At 35.2% G+C, this 25488-nt stretch overlaps 1 protein-coding gene and 1 non-coding gene across 2 annotated transcripts in view; both read right to left on the reverse strand.

Moving 5' to 3' along the window:
- Nucleotides 1-6046: 6046 nt before the first annotated feature.
- Trnah-gug (transfer RNA histidin (anticodon GUG)) lies at nt 6047-6118 on the reverse strand. The gene has a single exon. It is a non-coding gene; the product is annotated as a tRNA-His (tRNA).
- Nucleotides 6119-10705: 4587 nt separating this feature from the next.
- LOC138316082 (TPR repeat-containing protein DDB_G0287407-like) overlaps nt 10706-25488 on the reverse strand; it is a 56997-nt gene continuing 42214 nt past the window's right edge. The window contains exons 19-27 of the mRNA XM_069257573.1: nt 25063-25171; nt 24392-24541; nt 23412-23530; nt 22477-22621; nt 21984-22098; nt 17291-17537; nt 16208-16433; nt 14810-15028; nt 10706-14121 (exon numbers count right to left, since the gene is read on the reverse strand). Coding sequence (XP_069113674.1) covers nt 14059-14121; nt 14810-15028; nt 16208-16433; nt 17291-17537; nt 21984-22098; nt 22477-22621; nt 23412-23530; nt 24392-24541; nt 25063-25171 — 1393 coding nt within the window. The 3' untranslated portion in view covers nt 10706-14058. The remainder of the gene's footprint in view (nt 14122-14809; nt 15029-16207; nt 16434-17290; nt 17538-21983; nt 22099-22476; nt 22622-23411; nt 23531-24391; nt 24542-25062; nt 25172-25488) is intronic.

Below are 25488 nucleotides of genomic sequence, written 5' to 3' on the forward strand. Positions count from 1 at the left end.
ATTTCATTTTGAAATCTGAATGTGAAGAGGAGTTATCTTTGTGTTATGTATAATAAGACTTCTCGCTAAGTTGCGGATCGTAATCACCTTTTTGGAATTTTCCACCATTTTCGGCTCGAGTACGAGGCCTATTTCATCCCTAGGCTATACTATGAGGTAATAGTGCCCTCTCAACCAGGTCGTAATGAGTTTAGTACATCACTCTCACATGAGACGCGTTTTCATGTCATCGTAACAGAAGCACGTCAAGCGAAGGCTCGGCTATCTTCATTTCCACACCACGTTGTTTCATTAAAAGCAGAAATCTGTGTTTCTATAAAACGGGATTCAGCTTCATAAAGATTGAAAGTATATCAATATTAGAACATGAGTGAACGGTCTGTAGAAAAGCAACATTTGCTTCCATCCCCGCACACAACAGCCTGTCCGCCATCTTAACGTCTTGGTCGAAGGGCAACGTTATAATGACGTCATGTAATGGTGGCGTCACAATACACCCACGTTCAATTTCGCGCCACTTCAAAAGTGCCCGTTTGCCCGGGCGCTATTGCAAATTTATAGTATCCATGTGTGTAGCCAATCAGAATCGAGTATTCTGTCACGTGATGTACTAATGTCATGAATTCATTTTCTCCTAATTTTGTTATTGTGAAACTCAGCGATCCAGTCATTTGGAGATGGTGTTTGCCTAAAATCATTGAAGAGGTCTTGAAGAACAGTATTACTATCCTATTATTGCCCTTTCCAGAGGGAACTGTTCTCCTATAGTGTTGTCTGGCGAGGTCCTAGTCCCCGAGTCGAAGACGAGGGGACTATACCTCGCTATACAACACTAGGAGAACTGTTCCCGAGGGAAAGGGCCATAATAGATTTAGTACGTCACATGACATTTAATATGACGTCATATATTTGGTACTATTTGGACCAAGTGTAATAGTGCATTAGTTTCATGTTTTAATCAGTTGAGTGATAAGAAGGGCTCCTGTTATAAAGTTTTAACGTCATTGCATGACCGATGATAAACAACAAAGGGGCAATCTCGAGGTAGCTGTTTTTAATAATAAAAGAATACATGTTTATAGAATTTTGTTCTTGACCTGGAAACAATTAAAACAGTCTTTCTGACTTTCAAGGCGGATTACCATTCATATTGCTATCACAATCGGATACTTAGTGCTATCTTGTTTTAACAAAGTACTTTTAATCTTAAGTGCACAATCATCAAATAAAATGGAGGTTTGCGTTTGTTATCAAGAGGTGCTGTTTCATTGTTGTGCACAATAGCTTGAACAAGTTTCAATCTTACAAGCATTCCTCCTCTCTCCACCAAGGTTTTACCTTTGAATATGTGTGTACCTGGTCATCAGAAGAGACGCAGGGGTCATTATGACTCACCTGTACATTGTATATTGTATTTATTATGTCCAAAAAACTGAAATTTTGTTTAAACAACATTTTATTCCATTATTTTACATGTCATACTAAGCACAAATCAGAAGACAAGAATACATGAATCGTGTATTAACTGCTATTTAAATTCGCGTCCTCTTTTGAACTCACGTTCTAAAAAAATAAAGCTTAAAAAGGCACTAACTGTAGAGACGAATTGATACTTTTTGGTGTAAGAGGTAAGTGAATTTGTCGAAATAAAAGAAGAAAGAGTGTCGAATGAACAGAGAATCAGAGAGACAAATGAAGTCCAACTGTATTTCAGGGAAGTAAAAAGTTAATTTTATAATTTGGTACAACGTATTGCTCTGTGGCTTCTACTGCACCTTATCAGCATCGTGATATACATGTATGTACGAGAAACATCGGGGATGTTGAAAGGTTGAAACTTACAAAGCAAACCATATAAGGGCACTATAAGGTAGTACAGTCTACATGTTCGATATCACTACTCACCAAAACATCTCGTACACTAGGTATCACTTGTGTAATACTGGCTACACATAAGTATAAAGCAACAGTCTGAAAGATCAACTTATATTTAAATTATTTCCTTACTACCTCTGTTGAGTTTTTACAGATCTGAAGGATTTGTAGAATATTTTCTCGGAGTTTTCTTATTGGGCCATCGATCCTTAGGTCAAGACCAGCCTCTTACACTCAATTTATTTGCTTTGGTCCAAAGATATTTTGATTTATTGTAATTGAAACATACATTAGATACTGTAGGTCTAGTAACGATTCAGAGGACTCATCTTTGTTATTCCCACTGGGTTACACCTCTCCAGCCCCAGAAGGGTCACATTTACTATTTAGGCCAAAACAAATATGTTTAGGATTACCCGACCCCCCCCCCCCCCCCCCCCCCACCCACCCTAATTTTTTTCTCACGTTTAAAAGTTGGGATTTCGATCTCAGACTCGTGTTCTGGCCATTACTTTAAAGTGAAAGATATTAAAAAAATCACGACCCTATTTTTTTGCCAATGTAACCCTAAAGGGACATTTTTTGCCTTAATAGTATACAAATCTGTTGCCCTTCCTCTTTTGGCGTTTATGCCAAACCTTTGTTCGGACATAAACATGACTTTATTATTTTTTGTCAAATATCCGACCGAATTTAATTAAAATGTGTGAAGTTGGAAATGGACAAAATTCCATGGTGTACAACCTTTGGTTGGTGTGTTTAACTACAATATTGTATCATTAAGGACGTCTAGAATTTTTATTTTCTTTAGAACAGTATATAGTAGGCAGGCTACGTATAGTTGTTCAATTTAAATACTGAAAATATATATCCAGTCAAGTTTTCTATAAGATAATGTCTATCCCAGGGATCACAAAATGTGGTAAATTCCTCGGAAGGCCTAGGTTTTAGTCCCCATAGTAACTATCCTTCATACTTACATATACAAAAATCTGACACTCTACCCAGGAATCAAAACATAGACTCAAATCACAAAACATATTGGGTATAATCTTCTGATATATTTGTACTATCCAGTGTGCCAGGTCTCGTGGCGTACGTCAAATACGGTGTCTTAGTTCTCGATGGAAGGGGTTTGTTTAAAGGGAGGCAACTCGTAATAGCCACTATCAATAAAGGATGACGTTTTATAAAATTGTTGCTTTTGAATTTATCTTTATCAAAGTAGCCAGGGGCGGATTTAGGTTTTCAGGTTAGAGGGGGCGTGGGACAAAGCAAATCAGGCGAGGGGTCTAGGGGCCGCCCCCAGAAGCTCTCGAATAAATGGTGCAAAATCCTGCATTCTGAGGATTACATGAACACATTTTCCAGAAAATAAATGAAGCCATTTAAGGATGTTTATTTATGGTTTTCGTGTCAAGTGTCATATTTTTTATTTGAAGCTTTGATTTATTTTTTTTTTACTTACAGAATTGCAATATTAAAATCTTAATAATTATATGGACATAAAGCGAAGAAGGGCGGGGTCTGGGGGCCGCCTAGGCCCCCAGAAGCCCTCGAATAAATGTACACTTTTTCCAAAAAATGATTGAAGCCATGTAAAAATGTTCGTTTATTATTTTTGACGTCTAATGTCATATTTTGAATATAAAGTTACTGAATTGCACTGCCTAAAATCTGAATATCTATTCATAGAGGCACGAAGCAAAGAAAATGATGGGGGTGGCCGCCTAGAACGAATATACGTACCCGGCCTATAGCTACTATGCCTTTAAGCCGGGTACAAATTGGTCCCTATGTATCGTAGTGGAGCACTGCCTCCGAAAATCACTCGGGCACAGTTTTTCATACTTTTTTGAAGGTTTTGAAGTAATAGGGAACAATTGTAGCTCTAAAGAAGACACCATTTTCAGTCTAAAAGTCTTTTGAGCTACAATATTGCAGCTAGGGGTCGCCTATCGAAGGTTTTTGTAGGACTAATGAAAGTGTATGTGAACTTTTTTAACGATATAAGCTTTTACTTTTATACATTATCTGTCAGATTAGATAATTCATTTTCCCTAACTTACACAATCTTCATAATTCGTGTATTGGACAATGAAAGAAAAGAAGGCTAGTGGTCTTGTCTATGGCCATACGGTGCCAGGAACCATTGCTATCATCCTGTTTTCTAATAGGGAGCCTTTTGTCATGTGCATTAATTTTTTAACATCGTTTGCCTATCTTATAACATTATCGTTACGATATGTTTTTATTGAAACAAAAAAGGAAGGCATCTGGCCACGGGATGCACCCAGACCCTAGAAGTTCTCATTTTCTGTCGCATTCCACTTTTTTCTTTACAAACATTTTCTTAGGACAAATAAAAGGCTTTTAGAAGCATTCGGCGTCAGTAGTGATCTTGTAACTGGCGTTTTGAAAGTACGCACACATTTGTGAATTAATAGTCGGATTTAATACAGGACTTTAATGCTGATTCAAAAATGTGTAATATATCATTTACAACCTGGAAAACGAAGGGCATGACATATAGTCAACCAGCGAAGACTCATGGCCAGCTACAATTCCTTCCACCCACCCCCCTCCCCCTTTTCTTTTATTGCTAAGGATATCGAGATATAACCTGTCAATATTGAATATTAATGACAATAAATTATCTAATACATGTATATTGGGATTTTATCGGGTTTTGTTTGGAAAAAGTAAATACTTGAAGGGATTTACATTGTACCTTTTAAGCGATGGAGATAAAACCTTAACTTACAAGAAAAAATATATAATTATTCCATTGCGCCTGGATACAAGTATGTTCATGCATGTATGTACCACAAAGTCGAATACGTTTAGATTTCAAAATGATAACATCAAACGGTAAAGGTAGGAAATGGAGCTTTCTGTCTAATTCTCACTCTTTATCTAATTCCATAATTTTTTCCCTTTTCCTTTCTCCCTCTTTTTTTCTTTCTTCCTTCTTTTCTTTCCTTCCCCTCTTTCTTTATCCCTTCTTTTTCCTTTTTCTTTTTTTTTCTCTCTCCTATTTTAGGGGGGGGGGGGGGGGGCCCCCCCCCCCCCCCCCCCCCCCCCCCCCTTGGATCCGCGCCTGGTAGCTGATATAAATTGCTTACTTATTCCAATAAATAAAAGCACATATTGTTTACTGCAACTATTGTAAAATAAAAGTTATGATACATCGATGAAATACGAGAAAATAAACATAGTTTCATCCCAAAAACAACCACATAACTACTGTTAATTAATATCACATGTATTTACACGTTATAAGATATTACTTATCAGAGCAAATATGTTTATAACCATTCACATCGATAGTAGTCAATTGTAACATCATCTCAACTTACATCTTAACTGTATTATTTTTAACGTATTTCAATAGATAAACATTTCTTTATACATTTATAAAATTAAAATGTTGAAATAGTAAGTTTCTAAATCATCATTCAAAAACAAATGAAGTAAGTTTAAACTAAAAATAAAATAATCCGCCGTGCCGTACCAGTACTTTATGTTGTTGTTTTTTCATTATATTTCATATTAATCACTTACGTGGCAAAAAAAGTAAATGTAATATACGACAAAAAGAGCCTTTCCAAAAATTTAAATATAATTAATGATGCCGTTATCAGTTATTGGTACAAATCATGTAAAGATTATTAAAAAAAAACTTTTACTTTATTATTTTCAGTTTCTTGTGAACAATGATCAAATCGTAAGTATTGCAGGAAGGAAATCGATGTGTGATGGCTTTTTATTTTATTATCGTAAATCAATATGTTAATCAGTTTTAACAGCTACAAAAAAGAAAGGGCATTTATAACTGAAATGGGGTATTAAATTATATCTTGTTCACATTAAGACTATATAATGATGCCTAGTAGAAGAGATAAGTGATATGTATGATCTTGTAATCAAACAATTTTTGTCACAAATACAGCATTGATATCAGTATTGTTAACAATGGTTGCTAAAACTTCTGCTTCAAACGTCATATTTCTGGCATCTCTACATGCGTTTTTGGTGAATTATTTCAATGTTTTTTTATGAAAATGTACTAGCGATTTAATACCAACACTCTACCACATCATTTTCTATTAAATATAAAATAAAAAAAAAAATAATCCGCCGTGCCGTAACAGCGACTGACACAGCTCGCTGCCGTGACCAGGATTCGAACCTGGGTTGTCGCGGCCACAACGCGAAGTACTAACCACTATACGATCACGGCTGTATTGGCGGATATGTTACTGAGGCAAAAAAATTAGCCAGTATCGTTGACCTCGTTAAGCTAAACCGGAAACTAGCCTAATATGATTTTGTAGGCTAGTATGACTTTTGTTATTTTACGATCTTGTATGTATTACCAAGAAGATATACGTTAATGATTTATCAACTTAAGTGAATCAGAGACATGACAGAACTTAGCCTCTTATGGGTGTGACGTTAGCTTAGGCCTAACGCTAGCAGTGACACGGTAACAGACGAGTAACGTCACTGATCGGACCAGTAGGAATTAAAGAATGTATCGATATATTAGATCTATATAGATCAGACTTTTTAATGAATTCCAAATTGATATAATATGTCATCTTGTTTATCGTCTATAATATGCCGTATTTGTCCAGATACACAGTTTTTATCGACATTCTGGTCAAAGGGAGATAATCCAAAAATTAACGACAGCCTGTATTAGCATTTCAATCTTTTCACTTGAAAACCATATTTTTAATACAATATTTAGAGAGAAAAAATAGATAAAAGTCACCATTTGCACGATCATACATATGTAGAACTATGTCGCTTAGCTAGTATCTAAATCTCCGTAGTAAGTCTAGGCCTAAGCTTATTGTATACGTGTACATATATTAACAACTTTTCTTTAAATTATTTTTTCTGATAGATCATCTTTTAAATCTCAATCGTAAGTGATAGCCCGTATTCATGAAACCGTTCTTATGCTCATACTCAACTTTTATACTCATGCTCAAAACTGTGCTCCGGTGAGAACGTACTCAAAACTCCTATTCACGAAACTGGAGTATCGAGGATGCCCACGGTGTAAAGTTACAGTTATTTCACTAATTATGGCGACCCGTTTCGACCTAAAGGGTATCGTTCAAAATCCAAAAACTACACAAGCTATACATACATGTAACATATTTATAAATTGTATTATTTGCGAAAAGTATTGTATTAATTGCATTACATGTACATGTACTGTAGGTGATAACTGATATCCCGGAGTAGTATTAAAACTACTTAAAGTATTTGAAACTTTTACCGGTGTTTATTTCATTTTTTTTCGCTATGGCTCGCTTTATTCAGTTTTATACAACTTTAATCCTGTTATTAAAAAAGTCCTCCGATATGCGCTCATACCGAAAGTGAGAAAATATATATTTAAAATCGTTATCAGGCAGACTCGTATGAAGTACAAAGGTGTGTACAAGTAGGTTTTATTTTATCTTTAGTCAATGTACATGAAAAAAATGTCCAAAAATTTTAACTTTGAGTTAGGAATGTAGGAAACTCTGGCTTTCTATATCACCTTGTTCAATGTTTAAGACTATCGAAAGTAACATAAAACAAAAAAAAAACAGACGAACTGAAATAATACGGTCACCTGATATCAGATACAGAATGAAACAAAGACATGCATATAAACACTATATATTTGCCCATCAGGCCCTTGAAGTCAGTCAGTGATTTTATAAATTTGACTTTTTAATCTATGAAGATTATTTGGTTACATCAAATCTGTGAATTCAGAAGTAAGATTTTTGAAATGTTATCCATTTTGACCCCTTTTGGCCCCAATTGGCCCCTGGGGGGACCAATTTGGATATGATGTTAAAATGCTATCTCAGGCTAATAATTCTAACCCAGATTGACTAATTTCCTATGAAAATTAAGCAAATAATGTTCCTAAATGTGTTTTTCCTATATAAACTATAGTAAACTTGACCCCCTCCCCAGAAGGGAAACATGAGACCCCAGGGTCATATAATTCACAAATTTTGAAAAGGACCTCAAGACCTTTCCATCTATGCAGAGTATTTGATTCTACCAGTTCCAGAATTTCAGAAGAAGATTTTTGAAGTTTTAGCCTATTTGACCCGTTTTGGCCCCGCCCCTAAGGCCCCTGGGGATCAGTCATGGAAAATTTGGTAATAAGATTCAATGGCCATCACATAGGGATAATTCTGACAACAATTGACTATGAATTTCCTATTATAATGACTAAATAATGCTCAAAAATGTGTTTTCCCTACATAAACTACAGTAAACTTAACCCCCTCCCCAGGGGGAAACCTGAGACCCAAGGGTGATGTAATTCACAATTTTCATAAAACACCTTAAGACCTGTCCATCTATGAAGAGTATTTGATTCTACCATTTCCAGTATTTAAGAAGAAGATTTTTAAAGTTTTAGCCTATTTGCCCCTTTTGGCCCCACACCTCTGCCCCGAGGGGGTTGACCAGGACCAACATAGATATAATATTAAAATGTTATCTCAGGCTAATAATTCTAAACAAGTTTGACTCTTTTCCTATGAAAATTGAGCAAAAAATGCTCATAAATGTGTTTTCTCTATATAAGCTATAGTAAATTTGACCCCCTCCCCAGGGGGAAACGCGTGAGACCCCAGGGTCATATAATTCACAATTTTCATAAAACACCTTAAGACCTTTCCATCTATGAGAGTATGTGATTCTATCAGTTCCAGAATTTCAGAAGAAGATTTTTGAAATTATAGCCTATTTGACCCCTTTTGACCCCGCCCCTAAGGCCCCTGGGGATCAGTCATGGAAAATTGGTTAATAGGATTCAATGGCCATCTCATACTGATAATTCTGACAATATTTGACTCATTTCCTATTACAAATGATCAAATAATACTCAAAAATGTGTTTTCCCTATATAAACTATAGTAAACTTAACCCCCTCCCCAGGGGGAAACCTGAGACCCCAGGGTCATATAATTCACAATTTTTGTAAAGGACCTTAGGACCTTTCTATCTATGAAGAGTATTTAATTCCATCACATCTGTGAGTGGAGAAGAAGATTTTTGAAATTTTAGTCAATTTTACCCCTTTTGGCCCCTCCCATAGCTCCCTGGGGGGTGGGGACCATATAATTCACAATTTTGATTGGCCTTATGCCTTAGAAGGTTTGTGCAAAATTTCATTGAAATTGCTTCAGCGGTTTTGGAGAAGAAGTCGAAAATGTAAATTGTTTACGGACATACGACGCACGACGCACGACGGACGACGGACGACGGACGACGCACGACGCACGACGGACGACGACGGACAAAAGGCGATTAGAATAGGTCACTTGAGACTTCGTCTCAGGTGACCTATGATTTTGTAGGCTAGTATGACTTTTGTTATTTTACGATCTTGTATGTATTACCAAGAAGATATACGTTAATGATTTATCAACTTAAGTGAATCAGAGACATGACAGAACTTAGCCTCTTATGGGTGTGACGTTAGCTTAGGCCTAACGCTAGCAGTGACACGGTAACAGACGAGTAACGTCACTGGTTACACGTTGATCGGGCCAGTAGGAATTAAAGAATGTATCGATATATTAGATCTATATAGATAAGACTTTTTAATGAATTCCAAATTGATATAATATGTCATCTTGTTTATCGTCTATACTATGCCGTATTTGTCCAGATACACAGTTTTTATCGACATTCTGGTCAAAGGGAGATAATCCAAAAATTAACGACAGCCTGTATTAGCATTTCAATCTTTTCACTTGAAAACCATATTTTTAATACAATATTTAGAGAGAAAAAATAGATAAAAGTCACCATTTGCACGATCATACATATGTAGAACTATGTCGCTTAGCTAGTATCTAAATCTCCGTAGTAAGTCTAGGCCTAAGCTTATTGTATACGTGTACATATATTAACAACTTTTCTTTAAATTATTTTTTCTGATAGATCATCTTTTAAATCTCAACAAAAAATTACCCGTCCTCTCAGCTCATAATCAATACTTTCTTATGTTTCATTTTCACAAGGACGTAGATCTATGACTAGGCTTACAAAATATAGGCACATTTTACATATAATCAGAAATCCTTGTCGCAGTTACCCACGGTGCATCCTCGATACTCCAGGGGTTCCGATCACTTACGATCTCTACACCCCTGGACTATCTCATAGTGAAATTGAAGGCAGCTCAGCTGAAAATATTTGACCAATCACAGACCAGCAAAGATTTCCTTTGAAGACCCACGTGTAAAGTTACAGTTATTTCACTAATTATGGCGACCCGTTTCGACCTAAAGGGTATCGTTCAAAATCCAAAAACTACACAAGCTATACATACATACATGTAACATATTTATAAATTGTATTATTTGCGAAAAGTATTGTATTAATTGCATTACATGTACATGTACTGTAGGTGATAACTGATATCCCGGAGTAGTATTAAAACTACTTAAAGTATTTGAAACTTTTACCGGTGTTTATTTCATTTTTTTTCGCTATGGCTCGCTTTATTCAGTTTTATACAACTTTAATCCTGTTATTAAAAAAGTCCTCCGATATGCGCTCATACCGAAAGTTAGAAAAATATATATTTAAAAGCGTTATCAGGCAGACTCGTATGAAGTACAAAGGTGTGTACAAGTAGGTTTTATTTTATCTTTAGTCAATGTACATGAAAAAAATGTCCAAAAATTTTAACTTAGAGTTAGGAATGTAGGAAACTCTGGCTTTCTATATCACCTTGTTCAATGTTTAAGACTATCGAAAGTAACATAAAACAAAAAAAAAACAGACGAACTGAAATAATACTTTTATTCATTTCAGCTACTTACTGAAATACAATGTATAAGTTAGATAGATAATTACTGTAAACTTATAACAATGGCTGCCTAACTTAATCAGTATGACAAAGTGGACGGATATTTCTAACATGGAATTTAAAATATCTCAGAATATATGTAAATAGTTCCAACCAAGGCGGTGACATTTTTCTCTTTCAATTTCAAAATGGTCATTTATAATATTAAAGGTTCAAAGTGCAAAAAGTTAAATCCAAATTGTTTTCTAGTGAAAACGCTAAAAAATAAAGAATTTCATCGATTAAGATTGTAGAATTCTATATTGATATTCTGGGTATGACCACATTATCCTTACAAGTCAATACAGATATACTGCTAGATATAGAAAAAGACATGTACTGTCTTCTGTAATACATAGAATTAAGTTTTATATACCACTATTCAGAAAGAAAATATACATGTAGGTATACATTCAACACAAGACTATGGTATACTCTACAACATAAGTGTGTTGTATATGAATAATCTAATATCATATGTTATGCTAATTTCTATTGGTTGGATCTTTGAGGTTATTTTTCCATAGGCCGAAATAATTGTAGGTCATGTATTATGACGTCATACATACGGAATGTTTTCGTGGAATATTCGAAGAATATTCTTAATTGGCACAGTCATTGGCCAAATTGAACTATTGGATAATTAAGATATCAATGCGCAACAACTCAATTTGTTTTATTATAAAAGATAGTCAAATCACGAGAATTTATGCCTAAATAGTACCTGATTGAGTTATCTAAATTAAATTATAAGCATTATTCTCAATATCTTTTGGGTTTATGAAGTCATAGACAAAAAAAAACGGCCGGACATTCTTCCTGTCTACCAAGAATGTTGTTCAATTTATTTTCTATGACTTCATAATTAATCTGATAAGCCAATCCCTGGTCAGTTGCTGAAGATAGGGAGGGTTTGGAGTGTGATGGGCATTACAATGTGTAGGATGTCAGACACAAGCCAAACTATCACCGACACACAACTGTAGCTCCAGTGTTTCAGGGGAGATACATATGTAGCTCCAGTTTTTCAGGGGAGATAATCATTTAATTATTAGTGATATGTGGCTTTCTAAGCTGATTGATGTGGATACATTTCATATCACAGTTCCATTGTTTCCTATATGTATAGCTGCTTTTGTCATTATTTCAAAACCCATTTTATACTTCAGTGCAAACTTCATATATATATATATATATATATATTCCTGAAGAGCCATTATGAAATGGCCAAAGAACTAGGGGAAGGTCGTTGAGTTTTATTTTTTATTATAAAAACTATCATTAATTAAATGACTTCATTAGCTAAATACATGTAAGTACACTTTCTAGGACAAACAAATGTACTGCATTTCATTTTTGGTCATCATAGATAGAGGCCCCTACATTAAGTGTTATTGTTTGAACTTCTTTCAGCAATATTTCAGATCAAACAGGTAAACTATTTATGCAAAAACATCACAAACTGTATATTTTAAATACCCTCATGTAAAATAAACCAGAACAAATAAAAACTACAAAAATATATGAATTGAAGCAATCCTAAAAACAAAATGTTGACTCACACAATACCCTAAATCATACATAAACATAGAACCAATATACAGGCTTGATTCACTGACAAACTACCTGCATACTACAGTCCTAACACAGTCATCTTATTTGAAGATTTCTACCAAATTTGACCCCTGTGATCAAAACTGAAGGTCAATGTACATGTAACTTTAAAAAAAATCGTAGCCTTTAATTCCTGCAATCTGTAGATATAATATTAGGTCTCTATAAGCCCATACATTATTGACCAGATGTTGTTAAACAATGTTAGTCTACTCTGCCCTGTGATCTTAGTTAGACCTTTCCTTCCAGCATGTTACATGCTACATTCCTGATATGAGGTTTCTAATACAATATTATTGGTTATTTCATAAAATTGGATCCCAGCATTCTACAGAGCCAATATATGAAGTCTCTATATATCTTATTGGCAAGAACTTGTTTTAATACGTGTATTATAGCATATTTGACCCCTGTGACCCTATAAGAAAGTCAAGGTCATTTATTTAAATAAACTTGGCAGCCCTCCATCCCAGCATGCTACAGCCTGTAACAGGCGTAATGTCAGGTACCATTAATTGCCAAAATCAAGATGGCCAATTACATGTCTATGTACATGTAGTTTTCCAATGCAATAGGCAATAACAATTGGCCGATCGTCAAGTGTAACATAGCTACCCCTCGTGCTCACATCCACACATGTACCTTTATTCAATTTCAGAGCAAACATCGTAGCATACACCACACAAAATGTAAAGTCACGTGTGGTTTGATTGACAGCTGGCGATCCATCAATTATAGACAAAATCCCACTATTTGATGATGGTAGGTCTATTGATAAAGTATACTTTCTTAGTTAAACAGTTGTACACAGACATTTGTATTCAATGATTCATATATCACATTTGCATCTAAAAACAAAAAACATGTAAAAAACATTTTTTAAACCAACATAGTACACATGTACCTGTAAATCAAAGAAGGATTATAAGTTGATGCTTTGTATCACAGAATGTAAAGATAACAGGTGTAAAAAAAGGTTGTAAAATGGAATGGCTGATAATTTGATGATGAGGAGTTGTTAATTAATCAGCTATAAACACATTCTATATAATAATGCTAACCTTGCGGAAAAGTATTGTTCTCTAAGTTTCTGGCTGAAAAATAAATGATACATAAACTTACTTCAATATATATGTACAAATATGTAAGTAATCTCGATGTTAATATATGATATATTTCAGAATCCTCACATACTTCATCCTCAATAACCCACTGTCAGCAATGTATCATTTACTGTATACATCGCCTGGGTCACTGAGGATGCACATACTTTCAAGTTGTTTGTGTGTATGTAAACAAGGGTAAATAATACACAGTCATACACACATAACAAAAAGGCACAGGACATTTAACAATAGTGTTGAATTAATATATGTTTTGTTGCTGTAGGTTTGATCTTTAATAACATGAAGAATCTAATCTATTTAACTATTCCATTCTCTCACATTGTACATATATACAGTAAAAATGTTTATGGCAAACATGTTTACAAAAAATTCATGTTTTTCGTCCATAGTGATTTTCATTCCCCGTCAATATTCCTATAAGATGTCTGTAGTATATGTAAAATAAACTATGCTTATAACTAAGTGAGTTTGTTGGTCCCTTAACATTCATTATAACCATGTTTTATTGTACATCAATCTTTTATGTAACCTCTGTTATTTTTAGATTGATCACTTGTCTTCACTTTGTATCTCTCTTTCTGCTTCGGCAAGTAAATCTATTAGGTTATCCACCTAGAAAACAGAAAACAAGAGGTATTTAGCAACAAACGCAGTTATTTCACTGAGTGTAACCAGTAACACTAAAATTTGTTGTTATTTCACCGAGTGTAACCAGTAACACTAAAATGTGTTGTTATTTCACAGAGTGTAATAAGCAACACTAAAATTTGTTGTTATTTCACCGAGTGCAACCAGTAACACTAAAATTTGTTGTTATTTCACCGAGTGCAACCAGTAACACTAAAATTTGTTGTTATTTTACCAAGTGTAACCAGTGACACTAAAATTGATTGTTATTTCACCAAGAGTAACCAGTAACACTAAAATTTACACAAATAAAGTCACTAATTATGTTGTATAATAATATAGTCATAATTTCTGTCCCCTTAACCTTTAAAAGAATGTTTAATGTGTGCTTTCAGTGGAAATCAAACTGAAGTACCTAATATACTGTCTTTGACATAAAGGACACCAAGTAGATTTGGTATGTTTGTTTACAGGAATACTGTAAGGTTAAAGATCACCATCATCATCATCATCATCATCATCATCATCATCATCCTCATAATATCATCCTCATAATATCATCATCATCATCATCACCATCATCATCATCATATCAGTATCATCATCATCAACATCATCATTAATAATCATCATCAACATCATCATCATCATCATCATCATCATCATTTCATACCTTTTTTAACAGCTCCTGATCATCAGGGAAACGCTCTTTAGCCTTTTGAGCAAATTCTCTCCCAAGATTAAACTGGTGAGCAAAAGCTGCTTGTGAAATGGCTAAAAGGGCAATATCTGTGTCTTCTGGTGCAAGTTCAAACAGTTTTTCAGCTCCTTTCAGAGCAATGTCGTGCTGTCCGTCCTTTCTGCGACAAGACACCATGTTCCTAAGGTAAGCCTGCAACAAACATGCAAATAAACAAGAGATCGAGGAGGGATCTTGACGCTCACCAAAGAATGATCCATGTCTGACAATGGAAAGAGGGATCTTTTCTCTGGTTTTCAAACTTTAATTGACTACATCCTACAAATAAAATTTGAAACAGATCATTTCAGTTCTTTCTGAGAAATAGCTAAAACAAACTGTTCATCAAAATTCAAGATGGCGGCCTGTCGGCTATCTTGTTCACATATCGGTTCCAAAATGTAAACCTGCACATGAAATTTTAGACCGATCCCTTCAGTGCTTTCTGAGAAATAGTGGTAACAAACTTCAAATATCAAAATCTAAGATGGTGGCCAGTCGATTGCAACCATCTTGGAAAATGATTGGTCCCAAAATGCAATATGCACAACTAGATCCCTAGGGGAACCTATGCATGAATTTGAACACAGATCCCTTCAGTACTTTCTGAGAAATAGCAGTAACAGACTTTCACAATCAAAATCAGTCCCAAAATACAATATGCACAACTAGGGGAACCTACATATGCAATTTGAGAAAAATCCCTTCAGCGTTTTTCTGAGAAATAGCAGTAACAAAAATTGTTAACGGATGGAAGGACCGACAAACCAACAGAAGGACAGACGGACAACGGACCACAGACGAATGACGATTTGAAGATGGTGGGCTAAAAAGACATTGGAAATTGGGACACCTGCTGCATACTAAGCAATTGACCACAGATATTCATGGTGGGAACAAAAAAAAATTGAATTCAACAAATAACAAATTTAGGTGAACAAAATTTGTCAATCTTTCATGACATAGTACATGTTAATATTTGAAATGATATTGCACTGCACATTGTCCCAGGGTGATTATGGTATACCACAGGATAGTCAATATAACTTAAAATATAAAGGTCTGAACAAAAGCCATTGTAAAGTTTACACTTGTTGACATTAGATGTCAAAGTGACCTATTGATCATACACCACCCTTATGGTTTGAATGTTGTGGTCAGGGGAAATACCAGGAAAAACAATCCTAAAGATTATCTAGGTTTTGATCTATCCAATCAGAAAGGATATTATAAAAAGTATTGTTACTTTTGATTTGATAAATTGACCAATGATCATGAAGCAAGAAGAACCTTATTAATACAGATGTAGCATCGAAAACCAAATTAACTCACGATACTATCGGGATACTTTTCCAGGGCTGCCTCAGTCACAGCTAGCAGAATCGTAGTATCCACATTATTACTGTCCAGCATCTGTAGGCCAAAATCATACACAGCTGAACCATGGCTTGTACAGTCATGTAGTCTGTTCAGAAGTCTCACAAACTCTTGAGCATCTCCTTTTGGAATCAAGTAGTTCACAGCTTTGTGTTGAACAAGCTCAGGACTTTCTGGCCATCTATTTGGAAAGGAAAAGTAATTGCCATTTAAAGTTTCAGTATGTTCTATATAAACTACAAGCCATATCTATTCTAAGTACAACGAATATACGTACCCAGCCTACTTTACCTTTCGGCCGGGTACGAATCGGTCCCTATGTGTCCTAGTGGAGCAGTGCCTCCGAAAAATCACTCGGACACAATTTTCTATTTTTTTTTTGTAGGTTTCCAATTAGTTTATGCATATACAAGCATTTACGTAATATGTTGTATACATTCCCTTCAAAAGACCTTTATATGTATATGTAAGGCAAATAATGTCTCGTTGAATTTGATATTTTCTACGGTTCAGTTTTACCTCCTGAGGTAAATGATATAAAACTAGTATGGTAAAAAACATACAAATGTGAAATAATGTTTTCCATGATCATTACTTTGCTCCATTAGCAGTAACAGGCACCAATTGTAGCTCTTAAGACGACACCATTTTCTATCTTAAAGTCTTTTGAGCTACAATATTGCAGCTATAGTCTAAGGTGCTCAGTAGTCCACTGTACCACACTCCCCACTGTACCATAAGCCCACCCCCAACCACTTAGAAAAGTATTCCTATAACTTATATTATTACAGATACAATACAACTATAGTGTTATACATCCTCTAACAGTATTGAAGCAGACTCAATTTCTACAATTAAACGCTCTGCATAAATGCAAAACCAAATCAGTATACGCATACATATACTTCTAATTGATTCCAGGGTACACAACATCAATTGTATAACTATTTGTAAGTTTCAATATTCTGCCTTCTTGTCTAAATCAACATTACCATAATTACTGGATATGTTCATCTCATAAAAGTAAAATAATCTTACTTTTCAAGGGCATAATCTACAGTCATATTAGCTGGTCGCACTGGACGATGGTCTGGAGGGGTCATTTCAATGTCCAGGAGATCAAGATGGACAATATTGACTGCACTAACATGTTTGCTGTTGATGAGGTCCAAAGTGATTCGCAGGGCTTCTGGGTAACGCTTCTCTGAGATCAGGTGTTTAACAATATCTGTAAGGAACCACCCTAAACAGAAATCCACTCTCTGTTCCTTCTCCACAACATCCACTGTAACAGAACATTAAAATTTGTTAACTGAATTCATGGAACATGTGTTCTGTTGAGGTAAATGTGTATTGACTGTATTCCACTGAGATTTACATGTCTTCTGTTGAGTTAACATGCATTCTGTTGAGTTAACATGTATTCTGTTGAGGTCAACATGTATTCTGTTGAGGTTAACATGAATTTTGTTGATTAATGTATACTGTTGAGGTCAACATATGCTCTGTTGAGGTTAGCATGTGTTCTGTTGAGGTTAACTTGTGTTCTGTTGAGTTAACATGTGTTCTGTTGAGGTCAACATATGTTCTGTTGAGGTTAACATATATTCTGTTGAGGTTAACAATTGTTCTGTTAAGGATAACATGTGTTCTGTTGAGGTAAGCATGTGTTTTGTTGAGGATAACATGTGTTCTGTTGAGGTTAGCATGTGTTCTGTTGAGGATAACATATATTCTGTTGAGGTTAGCATGTGTTCTGTTGAGGATAACATGTATTCTGTTGAGGTTAGCATGTGTTTTGTTGAGGTTAACATGTGTTCTGTTGAGGTTAGCATGTGTTCTGTTGAGGATAACATGTATTCTGTTGAGGTTAGCATGTGTTCTGTTGATGTTAACATGTATTTTGTTGAGGTAAACATGTGTTTTGTTGAGGTTAACATGTGTTTTGTTGAGGTTAACATGTGTTCTGTTGAGGTTAACATATATTCTGTTGAGGTTAGCATGTGTTTTGTTGAGGTTAACATGTATTCTGTTGAGATCAACATGTGTTCTGTTGAGGTTAACATATATTCTGTTGAGGTTGGCATGTGTTCTGTTGAGGTTATCAAGTGTTTTGTTGAGGTTAGCATGTGTTCTGTTGAGGTTAGCATGTGTTTTGTTGAGGTCAACATGTGTTCTGTTGAGGTTAACATATATTCTGTTGAGGTTAGCATGTGTTCTGTTGAGGTTATCAAGTGTTTTGTTGAGGTTATCAAGTGTTTTGTTGAGGTTATCAAGTGTTTTGTTGAGGTTATCATGTGTTCTGTTGAGGTCAACATGTGTTCTGTTGAGGTTAACATATATTCTGTTGAGGTTAGCATGTGTTCTGTTGAGGTTAACATGTGTTCTGTCGAGGTTAACATGTGTTCTGTTGAGATTATCATAGACCGTCCCTTCTGTGACATCATACGTTTGTAACGTCGCTATCTGGATCCCGGCAAACGTATTTTATTTCTCCGTACCCATCTATTATAACTCGCTTCTGACATCGGCATTCAAGCAAATACTTTGTCTGGAACCTTTCTGAGTGTTTACTTGAAGTGTATCAATCTAAAGGTGTGGCTATCGGTAAATATAGTATAATTTTGAAGATTCATGCATGAAGTAAAATCCAAGAATCATAATAGTCGCTAAACAATCAGATGGACTACACATGGATTTAGCCTATGGGACCCAATCTTCAAGTCAATAGTAACAAATGAATGACCGTTATCATTATAACTGTATACCTATCTTTTTGCAAAATAGAAATAAATTTACGCAGTATATGGATGCCGAAGGAAGGTAGTGGTGATTTGAATGGAAACATTCGAGTTTAGAGCTTCACATAGGCGCTCTTTGTAAGATACCGTTATACTGATTTTTGTCCGGAAACTAACAAACAGAATACGGAAATAAAATTGATGGAAAATATTTTCATTTTATTTTTATTAAAATCTTTACTTATAATTTGAAAGATACTATAACAGAAAATAGTCCATTTTAGTACTGTATCACACAGAGCAAATATTCGTCTCGGAAAAAACTGATGTATTTTCTGCTGAATTAGACTCTTTTTGGAAGTTTGCAGTCAGATAAGATTAAGATATGTAATTATTGTGTTATCTTGTATTCTTCAATAAAATAATAAATATATAGAAAATTAACAAGGGTAAATGAATATCATAAAACATTGAACAGTGCTACTGCTTTGCCTCTAATTCTAAGGTTTTCAGGCCAAAATTTAAGGGGTATTAGAAAGCAAATCAGTCATATTTTTAAAAATAATAAGGTGAGGTATACTTTTTATTGGTTTTTCTTATTGCAAATGTGTCAATCTTCATAGAAATTGTAAAAAATCGATCTTTCCTGGGATCATTTTTTCAGAAAAAAAAAGAAAAAACATGACTATTTTGATACAATTTTTCACTAAAATTGGCCTGGATTTTATATTAAAATAATGATATTTTATTTTATTGTGGAAAACCAAGCTAATTTGATATAGTTATGAAATTCTATATCACCTACTGAAGGTATAAACATGTCTGTGCCGGGGATCGAACCCCGGCCGGCTAGGTGAAAGGCGAGTGACTTAACAAATACACCACCCGATCACCCAATGATCTTTATATGTTATGGGATGTTACATCGAGGGAATATTATTTATTTAAAAATCCTTCAAATCCAGAATTTTATGTCATTAGTAGATATCTTTAAGCGACCCTGGAAGAAAAATTAACCAAGTGACATATGATTTTTATGTGGTTTTTGTGATAAGGATATACCTAAAATCAAAATATCAAAAAACAAGTACTGATTGTAATGGACACCATTACATAGTCCCCCAAACGCACCCCCAATTGCAACAAATCTGAAAAAAAGTGTGCACTATATGCGCAAAAATACGGTAATACCAGGCTATTTTCAGAGAAATTGATTTGGCAGTAATCATGACTGTATGGCATCCCTTAAAATTTTAAGTTAAAACCCCCATTTACCAATTTTCAATGAAATGCTGACGAAAATTTGAAAACAGGAAGTTTGCCCAGCGACAATCTTTTAAAATTTTCATCATATTGATAAGCATCCCTTAATACCCCTATATACTAATTTTTATTGAAATCAGAGACCAAAATATAAAAACAGGAAGTGAGCCCAGCGGCCATCTTGGAATACCAAAAATCTTTACGGAAATGTTTTTATGTTGTTCGCCATCCCTTAAAACCTCCTGTAGACCAAATTTCATGGAGATCGGAGATCAAAATCTTAAGAACAGGAAATAAGCCAGCGGCCATCTTGGAATAGCAAAATCTTTACGAAAACCTTTGCATGTTGTTCGCCATCCCTTAAAACCCCTATATACCAATTTTCATTGAGATAGAAAACCGAAACCTGAAAACAGGAAGTGGGCCAGCAGCCATCTTGGAATACTTAAATCTTTACGAAAATGTTTGCATGTTGTTTGCAATCCCTTAAAACCCCTACATACCAATTTTCTTTGAGATCGGAGACCGAAACCTGAAAACAGGAAGTGGGCCAGCACCCATCTTGGAATACTTAAATCTTTACGAAAATGTTTGCATGATGTTCGCCATCACTTAAAACCCCCATAGACCAATTTTCAGCGAGATCGGAGATCGAAACCTGAAAACAGGAAGTTGGCCAGCGGCCATCTTGGAATACCAAAATCTTTACGAAAACCTTTGCATGTTGTTCGCCATCCCTTAAAACCCCTATATACCAATTTTCATTGAGATAGAAGACCGAAACCTGAAAACAGGAAGTGGGCCAGCGGCCATCTTGGAATACTAAAATCTTTACGAAAACCTTTGCATGTTGTTTGCCATCCCTTAAAACCCCTATATACCAATTTTCTTTGAGATCGGAGACCGAAACCTGAAAACAGGAAGTTGGCCAGCAGCCATCTTGGAATACCAAAAATCTTCACGAAAATGTTTTCATGATGTTCGCCATCCCTTAAAACCCCCATAGACCAATTTTCAGCAAGATCGGAGACCGAAACCTGAAAACAGGAAATGGGCCCTGGCGGCCATCTTGGACTTCCGGTTGGGAAAAAAAAACCTTTATGCACAATCCCATACCCTAATGAATATGTATGTGAAGTTTCGTGATAATCGGCCCAGTAGTTTCTGAGAAAAGCTGCGGAAACCCGCGCGGCGGAAGAAACCAGAAGAAATAAGAATAAAAATAATAATAATAATAATAATAATAATAAGAAACGGAGCAAAAACAATATGTCCCCCCACTTCGTTTGGGGGACATAATAAACAAAATCCCTGAGAGGAAACCAGAAGGGAAGTCTACCTTAACATGTGTTCTATTGAACCAAAGGAGGAATCAAGTGCTTGATGCCTAGATATTTTATGTAGGGGCATAAAAATGCAGAGAGAGTCCTCAAGGTAGATTTCTGTCTTTGAAATTATCTGAAATTTCTTAATGAATTGGTCCAACCTCATAAAGAGTCTGAATGTGTCTTCACGGCTCAATGAGATAAAGCTGGGTGATGGGTATACTACCAAATGGTATAACAAGGCTAGGAACCTTATGTCATGAAAATGATATGAACAAAATCAGTATGGGAGTCATCAAGAAATGAACATTGCTCATGAAATTCAATTCAATTCAACTCTATTCATCAATTGAGTTGAATAAAAGTTAGCATGAAAAAGGTTGTCCAGGAAGTTGTACTCACAGAAAGGGAAAAAGTCCTCTAGAGTTTCTGCATGCCTTCCTAATTTCCATTTTGCAAGAAGGGCATTCTCCTGGAGCATAAGATACTGGACATTTCCTGGTAATACATTCAGGGCCTGAAAAATTAACAATTTAACAATCAAAAGGCTAAGAGGGCCTGTATCCCCTACCTAAGTAATACATTCAGGGCCTGAAACATTAACTATTAAACAATCAAAAGGCTTAGAGGAACTGTATCCTATACATTTAGGGTTTGGAACATTTTAAAGCTTTAAACAAAAGAAATTAAATGTTTCCTTGAAATGAGTCTCAGCAGTTTCAAAGATACAATCCTTCTAAAATATGGAGCTAGGCACCAATGTCTATCCACACATTAATGACTGTGTTTATCTTCAATGACTACATGTAGCTTGGCTCTGAACAATATTACCAGAAAACTAATTAGTCCCTATGGAATCGCAGTGCTCATTTTTATCATAAAACACAGCAAATACCTTATAGATACTGAGACCCTCAAGGTAGTAGTTCAGCGACTTCTCGGGGTTTCCACGTAAGCCTTCAAGGGTACCAAGGTTCATCAGGGAAATCGGAATATCAATGTGGATGTCACCAAAAGACTGTCGCTTGATCTGTAAGGATCTACAAAACAACACAAGTATAGTATACCAATGGTTTAGTGATATTCAGATATCTTAACTATGGGCTTATAGTGTACAAAGTATCAATTTATATGGAGATGTATATATAATGGTAATGACTGTTTCATACAGGTTTCAGTATTGGTGCAAATGTTATACAGATAAAGCATTTTAGGTGTGTTTTATATGTATATCGACACATATGTCACTTTACAGGTGTGCCACTATAGGTGTGTCACTTTACAGGTGTGTCTCTTTATAGGTGTGATGCTACAGGTGTGTCACTTTACAGGTGTGTCACTATAGGTGTGTCAGTTTACAGGTGTGTCACTTTACAGGTGTGTCACTATAGGTGTGAATTACAGGTGTGTCACTTTACAGGTGTGACACTACAAGTGTGTCACTTCACAGGTGTGTCACTTTACAGGTGTGTCACTATAGGTGTGTCAGTTTACAGGTTTGTCACTTTACAGATGTGTCAATATAGGTGTGAATTACAGGTGTGTCAATTTACAGGTGTGAGACTACAAGTGTGTCACTTTACAGGTGTGTCACTTTACAGGTGTGTCACTTTACAGGTGTGACACTACAGTTATATCACTACAGTTGTGACACTACAGGTGTGACACTACAGGTGTGACACTACAGGTGTGACACTACAGGTGTGTCACTTAACACATGTGTCACTTTACAGGTGTGTCACTACAGTTGTATTACTACAGGTGTGACACTATAGGTGTATTACTTTACAGGTGTGTCACTTTAGAATGACGAGAAGACAGGTGTGATACCTGAAGTAAAACTGCTCCGCCTTGTCCAGGTCACCCTTTCGCCTGAAGATTAATCCAATGTTTGTGAACAGGTTTCCTATCTTTGGTGGTAGATGACCAAAATGGATATCCTCTTCCATCTATTCAACACCGGAATATGTTTTATATACTCAATTAATCAAAAATTGTCTATGTGTATGGTAAAGAGCACAGGTGTATGCTTCTTGAAAAAAAAAACTCTAGCCTACACTTGTTCATTTAGTAGAGGTAAGCGAAATAATTTTTCAAAAACCAGAAGCAGACAACTGTGGTAAAGAGCATGTTGAAATACAACAAATATAACTTGATAGATTATTATTTCGTTTACCACCGTTCAATAATCATCTACACTATAACAAGCAAATTCGTGGAATTTATAACTCTCGTTTTCATTAATCAAAGGGTCATAACTCCGCCAAATAGGGACCTGTGAAAGTGCAGGCTGAAGCTGGCCATGGCCCTGAGACATTTAACCATGTAAGTAAGTTTCGAGAAAATCCAGTAATATTTTCAAGAGTTATTGAACAGAAACAGATGAAATTGGCGTTTTTCGTTAATCAAAGGGCCATAAATCAACCAAATAATGTCCAATTACAGTCCAGATCGAAGCTGGCTAAGGTCCTGAGACATTTAACCACGTTACCAACTTTCGAGAAAATATATCCATTATAGTAATATTTGCGAGAGTTTTTAAATAGAAACAGACGAAAATGCTGTTTTTCGTAATCAAAGGGCCATAACTTGTGGCAGTTATTGCAATGGAACCAAGCATTACAGACAGACGGACAGATAGACCGATAGACCAAAATTAATATCCCGTTTCGATGATTAATTCTTAATTTAGCTTTATATAGCTTTATATATACCAAATGAAACAAATGTAAGTGAAAATTTGGCAATTTTAAAACTACTTCAATAATGAGTCAAATCAAATAGATAATTTGTATTATTCAAGATGTAACCTTCAAGGCTTTGAGAGCATATTCCAGTGCTTCATCAAGAAGTCCAAGTTGCATCTTGACAGTGGCCATGTTTGTGTAGGATGCTGATAAATCACTATCATTTTCGCATGTCTTCTCTAGTTGAATGGACTTCTCTAGGTACTTCAAAGCCTGCAACAGGAACAGGGAAGTACTACAGTAAATCATGTTTATAACAAAGCCAACAAAATCACTTCGTTACTGTGATCACAACTAATTATACCGATTGACTGATCATCCAGATCATTTGCATCGCCATTGTCCTTACAGTTTATCTATAGTTTTAATGTGTTGATTGTTTACGTTTTTGGGAACGTTTGTAACCGTCCTTAAAATGTAATTTCTATCTGTTCATTTTGTGTTTTGATAAAGGGGCAGATTGATTCAAAAAAATTCAACAACACTTTGTCCACACTGTTGGAATGACTTCTTTGTTCCTTGCTTTGTTATACACATGTTAAATTTCATATATGAACCTTGACGGGAAATGACAATTACAACATTATAACCAAGAACTTATTGTTAGCCTGGTTGTTATACATGTGTTTTACTGTATAAGCACAATGGATTTTAACATTAGGAAGATCAATTGTCAGTTATGATGAAGAAAAATAATAAATTTTGGATAAACCTTAGCTACAATGGTGACCTACTTTTTCATACTCCATAAGTTGTTGGTAGAGTACATGTAGACCATGATATGATGTCCCTAACGCCCATCTGTCCTCCTTTGTCACATTATCTCCAGCCTCATCCACAATCCTATCAAATACAGACAAAATCAAGATCTCCAGCCTCATCCACAATCCTATCAAATACAGACAAAATCAAGATCTCCATGAAATCATTTTATCTTTTTTTTTAACTTCTATACTTAAATTAGGGGTTATAAAATTTTAAATACTAACGTAAATTATAATTGCACTAATTGCATACTCTGCACTAATTGCATACTCTGTTAATTGTTATTGGGTATATAAGATGTAAATACTCTGTTAATTGTTATTGGGTATATAAGATGTAAATACTCTGTTAATTGTTATTGGGTATATAAGATGTAAATACTCTGTTAATTGTTA

Source organism: Argopecten irradians, chromosome 2 (genome assembly GCF_041381155.1).
Source record: "Argopecten irradians isolate NY chromosome 2, Ai_NY, whole genome shotgun sequence".
Taxonomy (NCBI): Eukaryota; Metazoa; Mollusca; class Bivalvia; order Pectinida; family Pectinidae; genus Argopecten; species Argopecten irradians.